At 45.3% G+C, this 20,000-nt stretch overlaps 1 protein-coding gene across 1 annotated transcript in view; it reads right to left on the bottom strand.

Annotated features, from left to right (window-relative positions):
• Nucleotides 1–20,000, bottom strand: part of LOC139367876 (zinc finger MIZ domain-containing protein 1-like) — a 272,212-nt gene that overhangs the window by 108,465 nt on the left and 143,747 nt on the right. Inside the window, exon 3 of the mRNA XM_071106227.1 lies at nucleotides 18,789–18,902. Coding sequence (XP_070962328.1) covers nucleotides 18,789–18,902 — 114 coding nt within the window. The remainder of the gene's footprint in view (nucleotides 1–18,788; nucleotides 18,903–20,000) is intronic.

Below are 20,000 nucleotides of genomic sequence, written 5' to 3'. Positions count from 1 at the left end.
AGGACAAAATAAAAACCCTCCAACCCAAAAAGGCCTGTGGTGTTGATGGTATCCTCAATGAAATGATCAAATATACAGACAGCAAATTTCAATTGGCTATACTAAAACTCTTTAACATCATACTTAGCTCTGGCATCTTCCCCAATATTTGGAACCAAGGACTGATCACCCCAATCCACAAAAGTGGAGACAAATTTGACCCCAATAACTACCGTGGAATATGTGTCAACAGTAACCTTGGGAAAATCCTCTGCATTATTATTAACAGCAGACTCGTACATTTCCTCAATGAAAACAATGTACTGAGCAAATGTCAAATTGGCTTTTTACCAAATTACCGAACAACAGACCATGTATTCACCCTGCACACCCTAATTGACAAACAAACAAACCAAAACAAAGGCAAAGTCTTCTCATGCTTTGTTGATTTCAAAAAAGCCTTCGACTCAATCTGGCATGAGGGTCTGCTATACAAACTGATGGAAAGTGGTGTTGGGGGTAAAACATACGACATTATAAAATCCATGTACACAAACAACAAGTGTGCGGTTAAAATTGGCAAAAAACACACACATTTCTTCACACAGGGTCGTGGGGTTAGACAGGGATGCAGCTTAAGCCCCACCCTCTTCAACATATACATCAACGAATTGGCGCGGGCACTAGAAAAGTCTGCAGCACCCGGCCTCCCCCTGCTAGAATCCGAAGTCAAATGACTGCTGTTTGCCGATGATCTGGTGCTTCTGTCACCAACCAAGGAGGGCCTACAGCAGCACCTAGATCTTATGCACAGATTCTGTCAGACCTGGGCCCTGACAGTAAATCTCAGTAAGACCAAAATAATGGTGTTCCAAAAAAGGTCCAGTCACCAGGACCACAAATACAAATTCCATCTAGACACTGTTGCCCTAGAGCACACAAAAAACTATACATACCTTGGCCTAAACATCAGCGCCACAGGTAACTTCCACAAAGCTGTGAACGATCTGAGAGACAAGGCAAGAAGGGCATTCTATGCCATCAAAATAAACATAAATTTCAACATACCAATTAGGATTTGGCTAAAAATACTTGAATCAGTCATAGAGCCCATTGCCCTTTATGGTTGTGAGGTCTGAGGGCCGCTCACCAACCAAGACTTCACAAAATGGGACAAACACCAAATTGAGACTCTGCACACAGAATTCTGCAAAAATATCCTCCGTGTACAACGTAGAACACCAAATAATGCACGCAGAGCAAAATTAGGCCGATACCTACTAATTATCAAAATCCAGAAAAGAGCCGTTAAATTATACAACCACCTAAAAGGAAGCGATTCACAAACCTTCCATAATAAAGCCATCACCTACAGAGAGATGAACCTGGAGAAGAGTCCCCTAAGCAAGCTGGTCCTGGGGCTCTGTTCACAAACACAAACACACCCTACAGAGCCCCAGGACAACAGCACAATTAGACCCAACCAAATCATGAGAAAACAAAAAGATAATTACTTAACACATTGGAAAGAATTAACAAAAAAACAGAGCAAACTAGAATGCTATTTGGCCCTACACAGAGAGTACACAGCGGCAGAATACCTGACCACTGTGACTGACCCAAAATTAAGGAAAGCTTTGACTATGTACAGACTCAGTGAGCATAGCCTTGCTATTGAGAAAGGCCGCCGTAGGCAGACATGGCTCTCAAGAGAAGACAGGCTATATGCTCACTGCCCACAAAATGAGGTGGAAACTGAGCTGCACTTCCTAGCCTCCTGCCCAATGTATGACCATATTAGAGAGACATATTTCCCTCAGATTACACAGATCCACAAAGAATTCGAAAACAAATCCAATTTTGAAAAACTCCCATATCTACTGGGTGAAATTCCACAGTGTGCCATCACAGTAGCAAGATTTGTGACCTGTTGCCACGAGAAAAGGGCAACCAGTGAAGAACACACACCATTGTAAATACAACCCATATTTATGCTTATTTATTTTCCCTTGTGTACTTTAACCATTTGTACATTGTTAAAACACTGTATATATATATAATATGACATTTGTAATGTCTTTACTGTTTTGAAACCTCTGTATGTGTAATGTTTACTGTTAATTTTTGTTGTTTTTCACTTTATATATTCACTTTGTATGTTGTCTACCTCACTTGCTTTGGCAATGTTAACACGTTTCCCATGCCAATAAAGCCCTTGAATTGAATTGAATTGAATTGAATTGAGAGAGAAAGAGAGAGAGAAAGAGAAAGAAAGAAAGAGAGAGAGAGAGAGAGAGAGAGAGAGAGAGAGACAACACAGTGGTAAGGAATGGAGGACTGTGAAGCATGGATAGACCAAACACACAGAAAACAAACTGAGCTGCTGGCAATAAAGTTTGGTCAATCATGATGACTAAACTCTCAAGCTCTGTGCATTGTAAAGCACCCATAGCAACCTCTATCAATGTGAATATATACTAAATTATTACTATATAATTTCATATTAAATTGTGCAAAAAGTTGACTCCAGATCAAAGGTAAACGACCTAAAGACCTTGACCGTTGCTAAAGAAATTAAAAATTGGGACAGAGAGAGAGTGAGAAACAGAGAGAGAGCGAGAGAGAGAGGGAGAGAGAGAGTGAGAAACAGAGAGAGAGGGAGAGAGAGAGTGAGAAACAGAGAGAGAGGGAGAGAGAGACAGAGAGAGAGCGAGAGAAACAGAGAAAGAGAGAAACAGAGAGAGAGAGAGAGAGAGACAGAGAGAGAGAGAGAGAGAGAGACAGAGAGATAGAGGCCATTGACGCCACAGTGCTCCGATGCCCACTGAGCGGCAGTATTAAGTGCAGCCCAACAGGCCACAGGAGCCATCGTAAATCACTGTTTAAGTGGCAGGGACCTCTTTGATTTACCCATGCCATTATCTGCAAAAGGAGACCCCTTCCAATCTCTTTGACCTTTGACCTTTAAAGATATACAACTCCAGCAACATGCCTCTGCAGCAGTAGGTATGTACACTAAAGGGAACCCTGTTACCTCTATAGTCCCTATGGGCACTGGTCAAAAGTACTGCACTAAATCGGGAATAAGGTGTCATTTGGGATCCTGTGTATCCCTCTATCCCTAGTCCTCCTCCTTTCTATCCCTCTCTCTCTCTAGTCCTCCTCTCTAGTCCTCCTCCTCTCTAGTCCTCCTCCTCTCTAGTCCTCCTCTCTAGTCCTCCTCCTCTCTAGTCCTCCTCCTTTCTATCCCTCTCTCTCTAGTCCTCCTCTCTAGTCCTCCTCCTCTCTAGTCCTCCTCCTCTCTAGTCCTCCTCTCTAGTACTCCTCTCTAGTCCTCCTCCTCTCTAGTCCTCCTCCTCTCTAGTCCTCCTCCCTTCTATCCCTCTTTCTCTAGTCCTCATCTCTAGTCCTCCTCACTAGTCCTCCTCTCTAGTCCTCCTCTCTAGTCCTCCTCTCCATTCTATCCCTCTATCTTGACTCCCTACCGGATGTTGAAGTTCAGTTGCACCCATGGGGAAAGTTGAATACAGACCCTGAGGATATTTCAGTAGAACACCAGTCCTCTCCTCTCTGCTACAGTAACATGTTATTATCTTTCTCTAAAGTATAGCCTCGACTTGACACCAGAAAAGACGATAGCTCCTACATGCATTTCTTTTGCCTTATTTATAGAAGCATAGTCCCATTATGAGGAAGATATATGAGTGTGCGTTGTCTAATTAAAATCTAAACATGGATTCAAGGAAAATGTTTTTCCCCAAAAAAAAAAAAGGTTATTTCTAGTTTCAGCACCAACAGTCGAAAACATAGTTGTAATTTCAGAGTCTTAATTGTAGAGTCAGCAGAACTGTGGCGGTTGTTGTATCGCGAAGGAGTCTCATCACACAGTCGGAACTGATCAGGAACTGATCTGATAACACGTTCTACTTTCCTCTATTCGTTAGAAAAGCTAGCAGCAATCTACCCGCGGAGTCACATTTATCAAGACAGTACAGTAGAGTTAGTACTGTAAACTGGGTGGGTACAGTAGACTACAGTAGGGTACAGTATACTACAGTGGGGTACAGTAGGGTACAGTAGGGTACAGTAGAGTACAGTAGGGTACAGTAGACTACAGTGGGGTACAGTAGGGTACAGTAGGGTAAAGTAGACTACAGTAGGGTACAGTAGACTACAGTGGGGTACAGTAGGGTACAGTAGACTACAGTAGGGTACAGTAGACTACAGTGGGGTACAGTAGGGTACAGTAGACTACAGTAGGGTACAGTAGACTACAGTAAACTACAGTAGGGTACAGTAGAGTACAGTAGACTACAGTATGGTACAGTGGACTACAGTAGGGTACAGTAGGGTACAGTCGACTACAGTAGGGTACAGTAGGGTACAGTAGGGTACAGTAGACTATAGTATGGTACAGTAAACTACAGTAGGGTACAGTAGGGTCGGGTAGACTACAGTAGGGTACAGTAGGGTACAGTAACTACAGTATGGTACAGTAGACAACAGCAGGGTACAGTAGACTACAGTAGGGTACAGTAGGGTACAGTAGACTACAGTAGGCTACAGTAGAGTACAGTAGACTACAGTAGGGTACAGTAGGGTACAGTAGACTAAAGTAGGGTACAGTAGGGTACATTAGACTACAGTAGGGTACAGTAGGGTACAGTAGACTACAGTAGGCTACAGTAGGGTACAGTAGACTACAGTAGGGTACAGTAGACTACAGTAGGGTACAGTAGGGTACAGTAACTACAGTATGGTACAGTAGACAACAGCAGGGTACAGTAGACTACAGTAGGGTACAGTAGGGTACAGTATACTACAGTAGGCTACAGTAGACTACAGTAGGCTACAGTAGAGTACAGTAGACTACAGTAGGGTACAGTAGGGTACAGTAGACTACAGTATGCTACAGTAGAGTACAGTAGACTACAGTAGGGTACCATAGGGTACAGTAGACTACAGTAGGGTACAGTAGACTACAGTAGGGTACAGTAGAGTACAGTAGACTACAGTAGGGTACAGCAGGCTACAGTAGGGTTCAGTAGACTGCAGCAGGGTAGAGTAGACTACAGTAGGGTAGCGTAGGGTATAGTAGAAAACAGTAAGGTGGAGTAACATAAGTAGACTACAGTAGGGTGTGGTAGGGTACAGTAGGGTACAGAAGACTATAGTAGGGTGTGATAGGGTACAGTAGGGTACAGTAGACTGCAGTAGGGTGGGCTAGGCTACAGGAGGGTAGAGTAGGGTGGAGTAGGGTACAGGAGGGTAGAGTAGGGTGGAGTAGGGCACAGGAGGGTAGAGTAGGGTGGAGTAGGGTATAGGAGGGTAGAGTAGGGTGGAGTAGGGCACAGGAGGGTAGAGTAGGGTGGAGTAGGGCACAGGAGGGTAGAGTAGGGTGGAGTAGGGCACAGCGGGGTGGAGTAGGGTGGAGTACGGCACAGCGGGGTGGAGTAGGGTGGAGTAGGGTACAGTTCACTACAGTAGGGTACAGTAGACTACAGTAGGGTAGAGTAGACTACATTATGGTACAGTACACTACAGTAGGGTACAGTAGACTACAGTAGGGTAGAGTAGACTACATTATGGTACAGTACACTACAGTAGGGTACAGTAGACTACAGTAGGGTCGAGTAGACTACAGTAGGGTACACTACACTACAGTAGGGTGTGGTAGGGTACAGTAGGGTACAGTAGACGACAGTAAGGTGGAGTAGGGTACAGGAGGGTACAGTAGGGTACAGTATGGTACAGTAGGGTACAGTAGTGTGCAGTAGACTACAGTAGGGTACAGTAGGCAACAATAGGGTACAGTAGACCACAGTAGAGTACAGTAGACTACAGTAGGGTACAGTAGACTACAGTGGGGTACAGTAGGCAACAATAGGGTACAGTAGACCACAGTAGAGTGCAGTAGACTACAGTAGGGTGCAGTAGGTGGTTATTTCTCGACCACATTAAGAGCTATGTGAGGCTCTCTGAGTAGTGGCAAGTACTCAGAATGCGTCACAAATGGCACTCTATTCCCTTCACAGTGCCCTACGTTTCACCAGGACCTAAAGTCTACTCTGCTTCACAATACTGCCTATTAACTAAAATGACAGTTTCCCTTCGAGCTCTGGAAAAGCCTGGAGATGTTCACTGCAAAGACACAGATTGAATTGATGAAATGGGAGGAAAAGACACCTGTTGCTCATTAAACTGATCACACCAACAGCCAGCTGAATACTCCCTGGTAACAGCAGGAAAGGATACCTTCAAGCTAGGTTATTATGTCCTAAATATAATCCTAAACTCTACAGTCGGAGGTTTACACACACCTTAGCCAAATACATTTAAGCTCAGTTTTTCACAATCCTGACATTTAATCCTAGTAAAAATTCCCTGTCTTAGGTCAGTTAGGATCACCACTTTATTTTAAGAATGTGAAATGTCAGAATAATAGTAGAGAGAATGATTTATTTCAGCTTTTATTTCTTTCATCACATTCCCAGTGGGTCAGAAGTTTACATGCACTCAATTAGTATTTGGTAGCATTGCCTTTAAATTGTTTAACTTGGGTCAAACATTTCGGGTAGCCTTCCACAAGCCTCCCACAATAAGTTGGGTGAATTTTGGCCCATTCCTCCTGACAGAGCTGGTGTAACTGAGTCAGGTTTGTAGGCCTCCTTGCTCGCACACACTTTTTCAGTTCTGCCAACAAATTTTCTATAGGTTTGAGGTCATGGCTTTGTGATGGCCACTCCAATACCTCGACTTGTTGTCCTTAAGCCATTTTGCCACAACTTTGGAAGTATGCTTGGAGTCATTGTCCATTTGGAAGACCCATTTCCAACAAAGCTTTTACTTCCTGACTGATGTCTTCAGATCTTGCTTCAATAAATCCATGTAATTTTCCATCCTCATGATGCCATCTATTTTGTGAAGTGCACCAGTCCCTCCTGCAGCAAAGCACCCCCACAACATGATGCTGCCACCCCCTTGCTTCACAGATGGTGTCTTCGGCTTGCAAGCCTCCCCCTTTTTCCTCCAAACATAATGATGGTTATTATGGTCAAACAGTTCTATTTTTGCTTCATCAGACCGGAAGACATTTCTCCAAAAAGTACGATCTGTCCCCATGTGCAGATGCAAACAGTAGTCTGGCTTTTTTATGGTGGTTTTGGAGCAGTGGCTTCTTCCTTGCTGAGCGGCCGTTCAGGTTATGTCGATCTAGAACTTGTTTTATTGTGGATATAGATACTTTTGTACCCGTTTCCTCCAGCATCTTCACAAGGTCCTTCGCTGTTGTTCTGGGATTGATTTGCACTTCTCGCACCAAAGTACGTTCATCTCTAGGAGACAGAACGAGTCTCCTTCCTGAGCAGTATGACGGCTGCTTGGTCCCATGGTGTTTATACTTGCGTACTATTGTTTGTACAGATGAACGTAGTACCTTCAGGCGTTTGGAAATTGCTCCCAAGGATGAACGGGACTTGTGGAGGTGTACAATTTTTAAGAAGAAAGGCATTATGTAAATCTGCACTTTCAGTTAAGAAGAAAGGCATTATGTAAATCTACACTCCCAGTTAGGAAGAAAGGCATTATGTAAATCTACACTCCCAGTTAGGAAGAAAGGCATTATGTAAATCTACACTCCCAGTTAGGAAGAAAGGCATTATGTAAATCTACACTCCCAGTTAGGAAGAAAGGCATTATGTAAATCTACACTCCCAGTTAGGAAGAAAGGCATTATGTAAATCTACACTCCCAGTTAGGAAGAAAGGCATTATGTAAATCTACACTTTCAGTTAAGAAGAAAGGCATTATGTAAATCTACACTCCCAGTTAGGAAGAAAGGCATTATGTAAATCTACACTTTCAGTTAAGAAGAAAGGCATTATGTAAATCTACACTCCCAGTTAGGATGAAAGGCATTATGTAAATCTACACTCCCAGTTAATAAGAAAGGCATTATGTAAATCTACACTTTCAGTTAAGAAGAAAGGCATTATGTAAATCTACACTCCCAGTTAGGAAGAAAGGCATTATGTAAATCTACACTCCCAGTTAGGATGAAAGGCATTATGTAAATCTACACTCCCAGTTAGGATGAAAGCCATTATGTAAATCTACACTCCCAGTTAGGATGAAAGGCATTATGTAAATCTAAACTCCCAATTAGGAAGAAAGAATGGTCCAAGGTGACAAGTGAGTGACAGGTCTAGTTCAGTCCATCCACGCGTTCTTCTAAAGACAAAGGGGTGTGTACCAACTAGTACACTGCTTTCCACAAGGTATACTACAACATTCATCTGAGGGTTAGGAACTATGTCAAGCTACCTACTGACAGGAGGAGAATGAACGTGTAATTGGACAACGTGTACGTTGACTATTTGACTTCAGCCAGGAAAATGTTTAAACTAGTTTGAAAAAGGTAATATATAGACACTGTGGAGGTTTGTCTACAAGCCTAAATCATGTTTGGTTTCCAGTAGGATATCTTTAGCCTGGGTAACAGTTTGTTTAGCTATCATTCCACTCCTTGCCACTCTTGTCAAATTACACATAGTACCAGGAGTGGAAGGTTAGCACAAACAGACTGGATTTCAGGCTAAAGATATCCTTGATGATTTAGGCTTGTAGACAAACCCCCGCAGTGTCTATATATTACCTTTTCAAACTAGTGTAAACATTTCCCTGGCTTTGCCAAAGGGTACATCACACACATTAGACGAGGTACACTAGATTACAATTTTTTTTTTTTATAGGCAAAGCAAAGAAGAGAAGACCCTCTGCATATTTGTTCTAACAGTTAGAGGATACGATTGAATTAAATAAATGGCCAAATGCTCCTAATACTCTTAAAAGGGATAAGAAGGCTCAGAGCATCTTACTTTAAGAGCATTGGTTGCTTTGTGGTTTAAACACGGTCTCTGTCTATGTAACCAATCTATTATTTTCTATTCTCAATACACTCCCGAGTGGCGCAGCGGTCTAAGGCACTGCATCTCAGCGCTAGAGGCATGACTACAGACACCCTGGTTTGAATCCAGACTCCCGGCCGTGATTGGGAGTCACATAGGGCGGCGCACAATTGGCCCAGCGTCGTCCGAGTTTGGCAATCATTGTAAATAAGAATTTGTTCTTAACTGACTTGCCTCGTTAAATTAAGGATACATAAAATACAATTGAAAAAAAAAATGCTGACATCTCTCAACGAATTCTCAAATTGACCCACTATTTACATTGTCTTGAAATACACTAAAATTGGGGTATAAATGTATTTATTTATAAATGTAACATTTTCAAAAAAAATGAATGTGTGGAATATACTGCATAGTTATAAGACTATAGTGTTTCTAATAACAGATGTACAGACAAAGATTATCTCAGAAAGATATTCTGAATATTTACTGCAACAGTAAGGTGACAAATGTAAATTTCAGCTTTAACCGAACTTGATTTAGCATTTAGTCTTTTTGAAGATGTTGTCAATACTATTGTGGATCATGATTATGTCACGCCCTGATCTGTTTCACCTGTCCTCGTTATCGTCTCCACCCCCTCCAGGTGTCACTTATTTTCCCCAGTGTATTTATCCCTGTGTTTCCTGTCTCTCTGTCCCAGTGTATTTATCCCTGTGTTTCCTGTCTCTCTGTCCCAGTGTATTTATCCCTGTGTTTCCTGTCTCTCTGTCCCAGTGTATTTATCCCTGTGTTTCCTGTCTCTCTGTGCCAGTGTATTTATCCCTGTGTTTCCTGATTCTCTGTACCAGTGTATTTATCCCTGTGTTTCCTGTCTCTCTGTCCCAGTGTATTTATCCCTGTGTTTCCTGTCTCTCTGTCCCAGTGTATTTATCCCTGTGTTTCCTGTCTCTCTGTCCCAGTGTATTTATCCCTGTGTTTCCTGTCTCTCTGTCCCAGTGTATTTATCCCTGTGTTTCCTGTCTCTCTGTGCCAGTGTATTTATCCCTGTGTTTCCTGTCTCTCTGTCCCAGTGTATTTATCCCTGTGTCTCCTGTCTCTCTGTGCCAGTGTATTTATCCCTGTGTTTCCTGTCTCTCTGTACCAGTGTATTTATCCCTGTATTTCCTGTCTCTCTGTACCAGTGTATTTATCCCTGTGTTTCCTGTCTCTCTGTACCAGTGTATTTATCCCTGTGTTTCCTGTCTCTCTGTCCCAGTGTATTTATCCCTGTGTTGCCTGTCTCTCTGTACCAGTGTATTTATCCCTGTGTTTCCTGTCTCTCTGTACCAGTGTATTTATCCCTGTGTTTCCTGTCTCCCTGTCCCAGTGTATTTATCCCTGTGTTTCCTGTCTCTCTGTACCAGTGTATTTATCCCTGTATTTCCTGTCTCTCTGTACCAGTGTATTTATCCCTGTGTTTCCTGTCTCTCTGTGCCAGTGTATTTATCCCTGTGTTTCCTGTCTCTCTGTACCAGTGTATTTATCCCTGTGTTTCCTGTCTCTCTGTACCAGTGTATTTATCCCTGTGTTTCCTGTCTCTCTGTGCCAGTGTATTTACCCCTGTGTTTCCTGTCTCTCTGTACCAGTGTATTTATCCATGTGTTTCCTGTCTCTCTGTGCCAGTGTATTTATCCCTGTGTTTCCTGTCTCTCTGTACCAGTGTATTTATCCCTGTGTTTCCTGTCTCTCTGTACCAGTGTATTTATCCCTGTGTTTCCTGTCTCTCTGTACCAGTGTATTTATCCATGTGTTGCCTGTCTCTCTGTACCAGTGTATTTATCCCTGTGTTTCCTGTCTCTCTGTACCAGTGTATTTATCCCTGTGTTTCCTGTCTCTCTGTACCAGTGTATTTATCCCTGTGTTTCCTGTCTCTCTGTACCAGTGTATTTATCCCTGTGTTTCCTGTCTCTCTGTACCAGTGTATTTATCCCTGTGTTTCCTGTCTCTCTGTACCAGTGTATTTATCCCTGTGTTTCCTGTCTCTCTGTGACAGTTTGTTTGTATGTTCAAATCAACCAGCGTGTTCTTTTAGTATTCCTTGTGCTATTTTCTTTTTCATAGTTTACCTGGTTTTGACCCCTGCCTGTCTCTGGACTACTTGCCCGCCTGCCTGATCATCCTGCCTGATCATCCTGTCTGATCACCCTGCCTGATCATCCTGCCTGATCATCCTGCCTGATCATCCTGCCTGATCATCCTGCCTGGTCATCCTGTTTGATCATCCTGTCTGATCATCCTGCCTGCCCTGACCTTGAGTCTGCCTGCCCTGACCTTGATTCTGCCTGCCCTGACCTTGACTCTGTCTGCCCTGACCTTGAGTCTGCCTGTCCTCACCTTGACTCTGTCTGCCCTGACCTTGACTCTGTCTGCCCTGACCATGACTCTGTCTGCCCTGACCTTGAGTCTGGCTGCCCTGACCTTGAGTCTGGCTGCCCTGACCTTGAGTCCGCCTGCCCTGACCTTGACTCTGCCTGCACTGACCTTGACTCTGCCTGCCCTTACCTTGACTCTGCCTGCCCTGACCTTGACTCTGCCTGCCCTGACCTTGACTCTGCCTGCCCTGACCTTGACTCTGCCTGCCCTGACCTTGACTCTGCCTGCCCTGACCTTGACTCTACCTGCCCTGACCTTGACTCTACCTGCCCTGACCTTGACTCTACCTGTCCTTCGGTACCTTTTGGACTTTTTGCCTGTCCACGACCATCCTCTTCTCGGGGTGATTCATCTCTATTGGATTAATACATATTCTCAGACTCCAACCATCTGCCTCCTGTGTTTGCATCTGGGTCTCATCTTGCGTCATGATAGATTACTTCATTGGCAAAGTGGGCAAACTTAGAAATTCAAACAACGAACAGTGAGCCATTGTATTCATGCATATAATGACAAAAAAAAAGCATTGTGCTTTTGAATTTTATAACATTTGTGTGAGAGAGGTGGAAAAATTATTGTTATCGATCAGTAATGACAAACCTCTTGGAATTGATAGCTACAGAGGATGGTAGCTGACTCTATAGCCACTCCTACTGAGGATGGTAGCTGACTCTATAGTCACTCCTACTGAGGATGGTAGCTGACTCTATAGCCACTCCTACTGAGGATGGTAGCTGGCTCTATAGTCACTCCTACTGAGGATGGTAGCTGACTCTATAGCCACTCCTACTGAGGATGGTAGCTGACTCTATAGCCACTCCTACTGAGGATGGTAGCTGACTCTATAGTCACTCCTACTGAGGATGGTAGCTGACTCTATAGCCACTCCTACTGAGGATGGTAGCTGACTCTATAGCCACTCCTACTGAGGATGGTAGCTGACTCTATAGCCACTCCTACTGAGGATGGTAGCTGACTCTATAGTCACTCCTACTGAGGATGGTAGCTGACTCGATAGCCACTCCTACTGAGGATGGTAGCTGACTCTATAGCCACTCCTACTGAGGATGGTAGCTGACTCTATAGCCACTCCTACTGAGGATGGTAGCTGACTCTATAGCGACTCCTACTGAGGATGGTAGCTGACTCTATAGCCACTCCTGTCTGTCATATCTTTAATCTGGAGGAAAGTCTTTGACCTCAGGCCTGGAAGGAAGCCAAAGTCATTCCGCTACCCAAGAGTGTTAAAGCGGCCTTAACTGGTTCTAACAGCCGACCTATCAGCTTGCTGCCAGCTCTTAGCAAACTGTTTGAAAAAAAATGTGTTTGACCAAATACAATGCAATTTTTCTGTAAACAAATGAACAGACTTTCAGCACTCTTATAGAGAAGGACACTCAACATGTACTGCCCTGGCACAAATGACTGACGATTGGTTGAAAGAACTTGTTAAGAAGATTGTGGGAGCTTCTTGTTAGATTTCGGTGCAGATGTTGTTGAAAACGTTAAAAAAACATAATGACAAAGTAAAACATTTTTAGATAATTTTGCCAAATGTATTAAAAAATAAATAAACAATAATTTCACAAGTACAGAAAATATCATGTACAGTGCCTTGTGAAAGTATTCACCCCCTTGGCATTTTTCCTATTTTGTTGCCTTACAACCTGGAATTAAAATAGATTTTGGGGGGGGTTGTATCATTTGATTTACACAATATGCCTACCATTTTGAAGATGCTAAATATTTTTTATTGTGGAACAAACAAGAAATAAGACCAAAAAAATAACAGAAAACTTGAGCATGCATAGAGCCACCTTTTGCATAAATTACAGCTGCAAGTCTCTTGGGGTATGTCTCTATAAGCTTGGCACATCAAGCCACTGGGATTTTGCCGATTCTTCAAGGCAAAACTGCTCCAGCTCCTTCAAGTTGGATGGGTTCCTGCTGGTGTACAGCAATATTTAAGTCATACTGTAAAGGATCTCGTCCTCCTCTTCTGAGGAGGAGTAGCGAGAAGGATCGGAGGACCAAAACACAGCATGGTAAGTGTCCATAATTTAATGAAGAAAAATGAACACTGAACGAAAACAATAAGCAACAAATGAACAGTCCCGTAAGGTGAATGACAAACACTAACAGGAAATAAACACCCACGAAACCCAGGTGGAAAAAGGCTACCTAAGTATGATTCTCAATCAGAGACTAACGACACCTGCCTCTGATTGAGAACCATACTAGGCAGAACACAAAAACCAACATAGAAAAACAAACATAGACTGCCCACCCCAACTCACGCCTTGACCATACTAACAAAGACAAAACAAAGGAACTAAGGTCCGAACGTGACATATACCACAAATGCTCAATTGGATTGAGGTCTGTGCTTTGACTAGGCCTTTACAAAACATTTAAATGTTTCCCCTTAAACCACTCGAGTGTTGCATTAACAGTATGCTTAGGGTCATTGTCCTGCTGGAAGGTGAACCTCCGTCCCAGTCTCAAATCTCTGGAAGACTGAAACAGGTTTCCCTCAAGAATGTCCCTGTATTTAGCACCATCCATCATTCCTTCAATTCTGACCAGTTTCCTAGTCCCTGCTGAAGAAAAACATCCCCACAGCATGATGCTGCCACCAGCATGCTTCACTGTGGGGATGGTATTCTCGGGGTGATGAGAGGTGTTGGGTTTGTGACAGACATAGCGTTTTTCTTGTTGGCAAAAAGCTAAATTTTGATCAAGTCTCATCTGACCAGAGTACCTTCTTCCTTCTTGTTTGGAGAGTTTCCCAAATGTTTGCTTATTTTTTTTCTTTAAGGGGAGGATTTTTGCCAGATGGTCTTTACATAGCTCACCGCGCTGAAGCGACTCCTTGTGATGGGCCGGGTGCGTGCAGGCTAGGCTGACATCGGTCGTCAGTTCAACGGTTTTAACTTCGACACATTGGTGCGGCTGGCTTCCGGGTTAAGAGGGCGGGTGTTAAGGAGCGCGGTTTACCTTTCACCAGACCTGATGAAACGTATTTCACTATGAAGGGAATAAGGTACTATTTGGAACATATCCTAGTGACCAGTGGTGTAAAGGACTTCAGTAAAAATACTTGTAAGTACTACTTAAAGTATTACAGTACTTAAGTCGTTTTTTGGGGAGGTATCTGTACTTTTCTATTTATATTTTTTGACAACTTTCACTTTTACTTCACTTCATAATGTCCTTTTACTCCATACATTTCTTCTGACACCCAAAAGTACTCGTTCCATTTTGAATGCTTAGCAGGACAGGAACATGGTCTAATTCTCACACTTATCAAGAGAACATCCCTGGTCATCTCCACTTATCAAGAGAACATCCCTGGTCATCTCCACTTATCAAGAGAACATCCCTGGTCATCTCCACTTATCAAGAGAACATCCCTGGTCATCTCCACTTATCAAGAGAACATCCCTGGTCATCTCCACTTATCAAGAGAACATCCCTGGTCATCTCCACTTATCAAGAGAACATCCCTGGTCATCTCCACTTATCAAGAGAACACCCCTGGTCATCTCCACTTATCAAGAGAACATCCCTGGTCATCTCCACTTATCAAGAGAACATCCCTGGTCATCTCCACTTATCAAGAGAACATCCCTGGTCATCTCTACTTATCAAGAGAACATCCCTGGTCATCTCCACTTATCAAGAGAACATCCCTGGTCATCTCCACTTATCAAGAGAACATCCCTGGTCATCTCCACTTATCAAGAGAACATCCCTGGTCATCTCCACTTATCAAGAGAACATCCCCTGGTCATCTCCACTTATCAAGAGAACATCCCTGGTCATCTCCACTTATCAAGAGAACATCCCTGGTCATCTCCACTTATCAAGAGAACATCCCTGGTCATCTCCACTTATCAAGAGAACATCCCTGGTCATCTCCACTTATCAAGAGAACACCCCTGGTCATCTCCACTTATCAAGAGAACATCCCTGGTCATCTCCACTTATCAAGAGAACATCCCTGGTCATCTCCACTTATCAAGAGAACATCCCTGGTCATCTCCACTTATCAAGAGAACATCCCCTGGTCATCTCCACTTATCAAGAGAACACCCCTGGTCATCTCCACTTATCAAGAGAACATCCCCTGGTCATCTCCACTTATCAAGAGAACATCCCTGGTCATCTCCACTTATCAAGAGAACATCCCCTGGTCATCTCCACTTATCAAGAGAACATCCCTGGTCATCTCCACTTATCAAGAGAACATCCCTGGTCATCTCCACTTATCAAGAGAACATCCCTGGTCATCTCCACTTATCAAGAGAACATCCCTGGTCATCTCCACTTATCAAGAGAACATCCCTGGTCATCTCCACTTATCAAGAGAACATCCCTGGTCATCTCCACTTATCAAGAGAACATCCCTGGTCATCTCCACTTATCAAGAGAACATCCCTGGTCAACTCCACTTATCAAGAGAACATCCCTGGTCATCTCCACTTATCAAGAGAACATCCCTGGTCATCTCCACTTATCAAGAGAACATCCCTGGTCATCTCCACTTATCAAGAGAACATCCCTGGTCATCTCCACTTATCAAGAGAACATCCCTGGTCATCTCCTTTGCGTAATATATTCATATATTATATATTTACCTTTATTTAACTAGGCAGGTGAGTTAAGAACAAATCATTATTTACAATGACGGCCTACCGGGGAACAGTGAGTTCCCAGGGCAGAACGACAGATGTTTTACCTTGTCAGCTCAGGGATTCAATCCAGCAACCTTTCAGTTACTGGCCCAACACTCTAACCACTAGGCTACCTGCCGTCCCTAAACTCTAACCACTAGACTACCTGCCGCCTCTACGCTCTAACCACTAGGCTACCTGCCGTCCCTACACTCTAACCACTAGGCTACCTGCCGTCCCTACACTCTAACCACTAGACTACCTGCCGCCTCTACGCTCTAACCACTAGGCTACCTGCCGTCCCTACATTCTAACCACTAGGCTACCTGCCGTCCCTACATTCTAACCACTAGGCTACCTGACGTCCCTACACTCTAACCACTAGGCTACCTGCCGTCCCTACACTCTAACCACTAGGCTACCTGCCGCCCCTACACTCTAACCACTAGGCTACCTGCCGTCCCTACACTCTAACCACTAGGCTACCTGCTGCCCCTACACTCTAACCACTAGGCTACCTGCCGTCCCTACACTCTAACCACTAGGTTACCTGCCGTCCCTACACTCTAACCACTAGGCTACCTGCCGTCCCTACACTCTAACCACTAGGCTACCTGCCGTCCCTACGCTCTAACCACTAGGCTACCTGCCGTCCCTACACTCTAACCACTAGGCTACCTGCCGCCCCTACGCTCTAACCACTAGGCTACCTGCCGTCCCTACACTCTAACCACTAGGCTACCTGCCGTCCCTACACTCTAACCACTAGGCTACCTGCCGTCCCTACACTCTAACCACTAGGCTACCTGCCGTCCCTACACTCTAACCACTAGGCTACCTGCCGTCCCTACGCTCTAACCACTAGGTTACCTGCCGTCCCTACACTCTAACCACTAGGCTACCTGCCGTCCCTACACTCTAACCACTAGGCTACCTGCCGCCCCTACACTCTAACCACTAGGCTACCTGCCGCCCCTACACTCTAACCACTAGGCTACCTGCCGTCTCTACACTCTAACCACTAGGCTACCTGCCGTCCCTACACTCTAACCACTAGGCTACCTGCCGTCTCTACACACTAACCACTAGACTACCTGCCGTCCCTACACTCTAACCACTAGGCTACCTGCCGTCCCTACACTCTAACCACTAGGCTACCTGCCGTCCCTACACTCTAACCACTAGGTTACCTGCCGTCCCTACACTCTAACCACTAGGCTACCTGCCGTCCCTACACTCTAACCACTAGGCTACCTGCCGCCCCTACGCTCTAACCACTAGGCTACCTGCCGTCCCTACACTCTAACCACTAGGCTACCTGCCGTCCCTACACTCTAACCACTAGGCTACCTGCCGTCCCTACACTCTAACCACTAGGCTACCTGCCGTCCCTACACTCTAACCACTAGGCTACCTGCCGTCCCTACGCTCTAACCACTAGGTTACCTGCCGTCCCTACACTCTAACCACTAGGCTACCTGCCGTCCCTACACTCTAACCACTAGGCTACCTGCCCCCCCTACGCTCTAACCACTAGGCTACCTGCCGCCCCTACACTCTAACCACTAGGCTACCTGCCGTCTCTACACTCTAACCACTAGGCTACCTGCCGTCCCTACACTCTAACCACTAGGCTACCTGCCGTCTCTACACTCTAACCACTAGACTACCTGCCGTCCCTACACTCTAACCACTAGGCTACCTGCCGTCCCTACACTCTAACCACTAGGCTACCTGCCGTCCCTACACTCTAACCACTAGGTTACCTGCCGTCCCTACACTCTAACCACTAGGCTACCTGCCGTCTCTACACTCTAACCACTAGACTACCTGCCGTCCCTACACTCTAACCACTAGGCTACCTGCCGTCCCTACACTCTAACCACTAGGCTACCTGCCGTCCCTACACTCTAACCACTAGGCTACCTGCCGTCCCTACACTCTAACCACTAGGCTACCTGCCGTCCCTACACTCTAACCACTAGGCTACCTGCCGTCCCTACACTCTAACCACTAGGCTACCTGCCGTCCCTACACTCTAACCACTAGGCTACCTGCCGCCCCTACACTCTAACCACTAGGCTACCTGCCGTCCCTATCCTCTAACCACTAGGCTACCTGCCGTCCCTACACTCTAACCACTAGACTACCTGCCGTCCCTACGCTCTAACCACTAGGCTACCTGCCGCCCCTACACTCTAACCACTAGGCTACCTGCCGTCCCTACACTCTAACCACTAGGCTACCTGCCGCCCCTACACTCTAACCACTAGGCTACCTGCCGTCCCTATCCTCTAACCACTAGGCTACCTGCCGTCCCTACACTCTAACCACTAGACTACCTGCCGTCCCTACACTCTAACCACTAGACTACCTGCCGTCCCTACACTCTAACCACTAGACTAAGTAGTATTTTACTGGGGGACTTTCACTTGAGTCATTTTCTATTAAGGTATCTTTACTTTTACTCAAGTAGGACAGTTGGGTACTTTTTCCCACCTCTGCTAGTGCTTTCCTTCCTCCCTCCTCTCGGTCTTTCCCCTATGGAGTTACAATGAGTTCTAATGCTGCAGTGGTTTAAACTCTGCTCCTCTGTCCTTGAACCTTGAGGTGTTATCGTGCAGAGGAGAGGGCGACACTTTACACACACACACACACACACACACACACACACACACACACACACACACACACACACACACACACACACACACACACACACACACACACACACACACACACACACACACACACACACACAAACACACAGGGGGCGAGAGGGCAGCAGCCACGCTGGCGTTTAATATCTTACCGTTAGACATCCCATCAGGCTTTGCTCAAAGGGTCGTTGGAAGGCCCGGGGGTCACCGCACCAGTCCAGCAGCTCTGTCGCTGCCGTCTGGAAGTTGGCGGGGTTCTGTAAGTGCTAAGGAAGAAAAAGAGGTACAAACATAAAGGAAAGGTCGTTAAGGGTCAAATAACAGACAAATGTCAAAGGTCACAAACACATTTCCGCGTGTGAGGTTACAGGAGCAGATTATTAGTGCATTTAACCTAGATGATTCTATGTAACCAGAAAATATTATATACTATCATTCTATAGCACTTCTATAGTATGTAGATTCATGTATAGTGTACACACATCATATTATTCAGCCTGCTATGAGAGAGAGAGAGAGAGAGAGAGAGAGAGAGAGAGAGAGAGAGAGTCACAAGACGCAGGCCTCCTAATTGTCCCTAGAATTTCTAAGCAAACAGCTGGAGGCAGGGCTTTCTCCTATAGAGCTCCATTTTTATGGAACTGTCTGCCTACCCATGTCAGAGACGCAAACTCGGTCTCAACCTTTAAGTCTCTACTGAAGACTCATCTCTTCAGTGGGTCATATGATTGAGTGTAGTCTGGCCCAGGAGTGGGAGGGTGAACGGAAAGGCTCTGGAGCAACGAACCGCCCTTGCTGTCTCTGCCTGGCCGGTTCCCCTCTTTCCACTGGGATTCTCTGCCTCTAACCCTATTACAGGGGCTTAGTCACTGGCTTACTGTGGCTCTCTCATGCCGTCCCTGGAGGGGGTGCGTCACCTGAGTGGGTTGAGTCACTGATGTGGTCATCCTGTCTGGGTTGGCTCCCCCCCCCCCCTTGGGTTGTGCCGTGGCGGAGGTCTTTGTGGGCTATACTCAGCCTTGTCTCAGGATGGTAAGTTGGTGGTTGAAGAAATCCCTCTAGTGGTGTGGGGGCTGTGCTTTGGCAAAGTGGGTGGGGTTATATCCTTCCTGTTTGGCCCTGTCCGGGGGTGTCCTCAGATGGGGCCACAGTGTCTCCTGACCCCTCCTGTCTCAGCCTCCAGTATTTATGCTGCAGTAGTTTATGTGTCGGGGGGCTAGGGTCAGTTTGTTATATCTGGAGTACTTCTCCTGTCCTATTCGGTGACCTGTGTGAATCTAAGTGTGCGTTCTCTAATTCTCTCCTTCTCTCTTTCTCTCTCTCGGAGGACCTGAGCCCTAGGACCATGCCCCAGGACTACCTGA

Source organism: Oncorhynchus clarkii, chromosome 16, assembly GCF_045791955.1.
Source record: "Oncorhynchus clarkii lewisi isolate Uvic-CL-2024 chromosome 16, UVic_Ocla_1.0, whole genome shotgun sequence".
NCBI classification, from domain to species: domain Eukaryota; kingdom Metazoa; phylum Chordata; class Actinopteri; order Salmoniformes; family Salmonidae; genus Oncorhynchus; species Oncorhynchus clarkii.
Note: the sequence above shows the minus strand (reverse complement) of the source record. Positions and strands in the feature narration are given on the sequence as shown.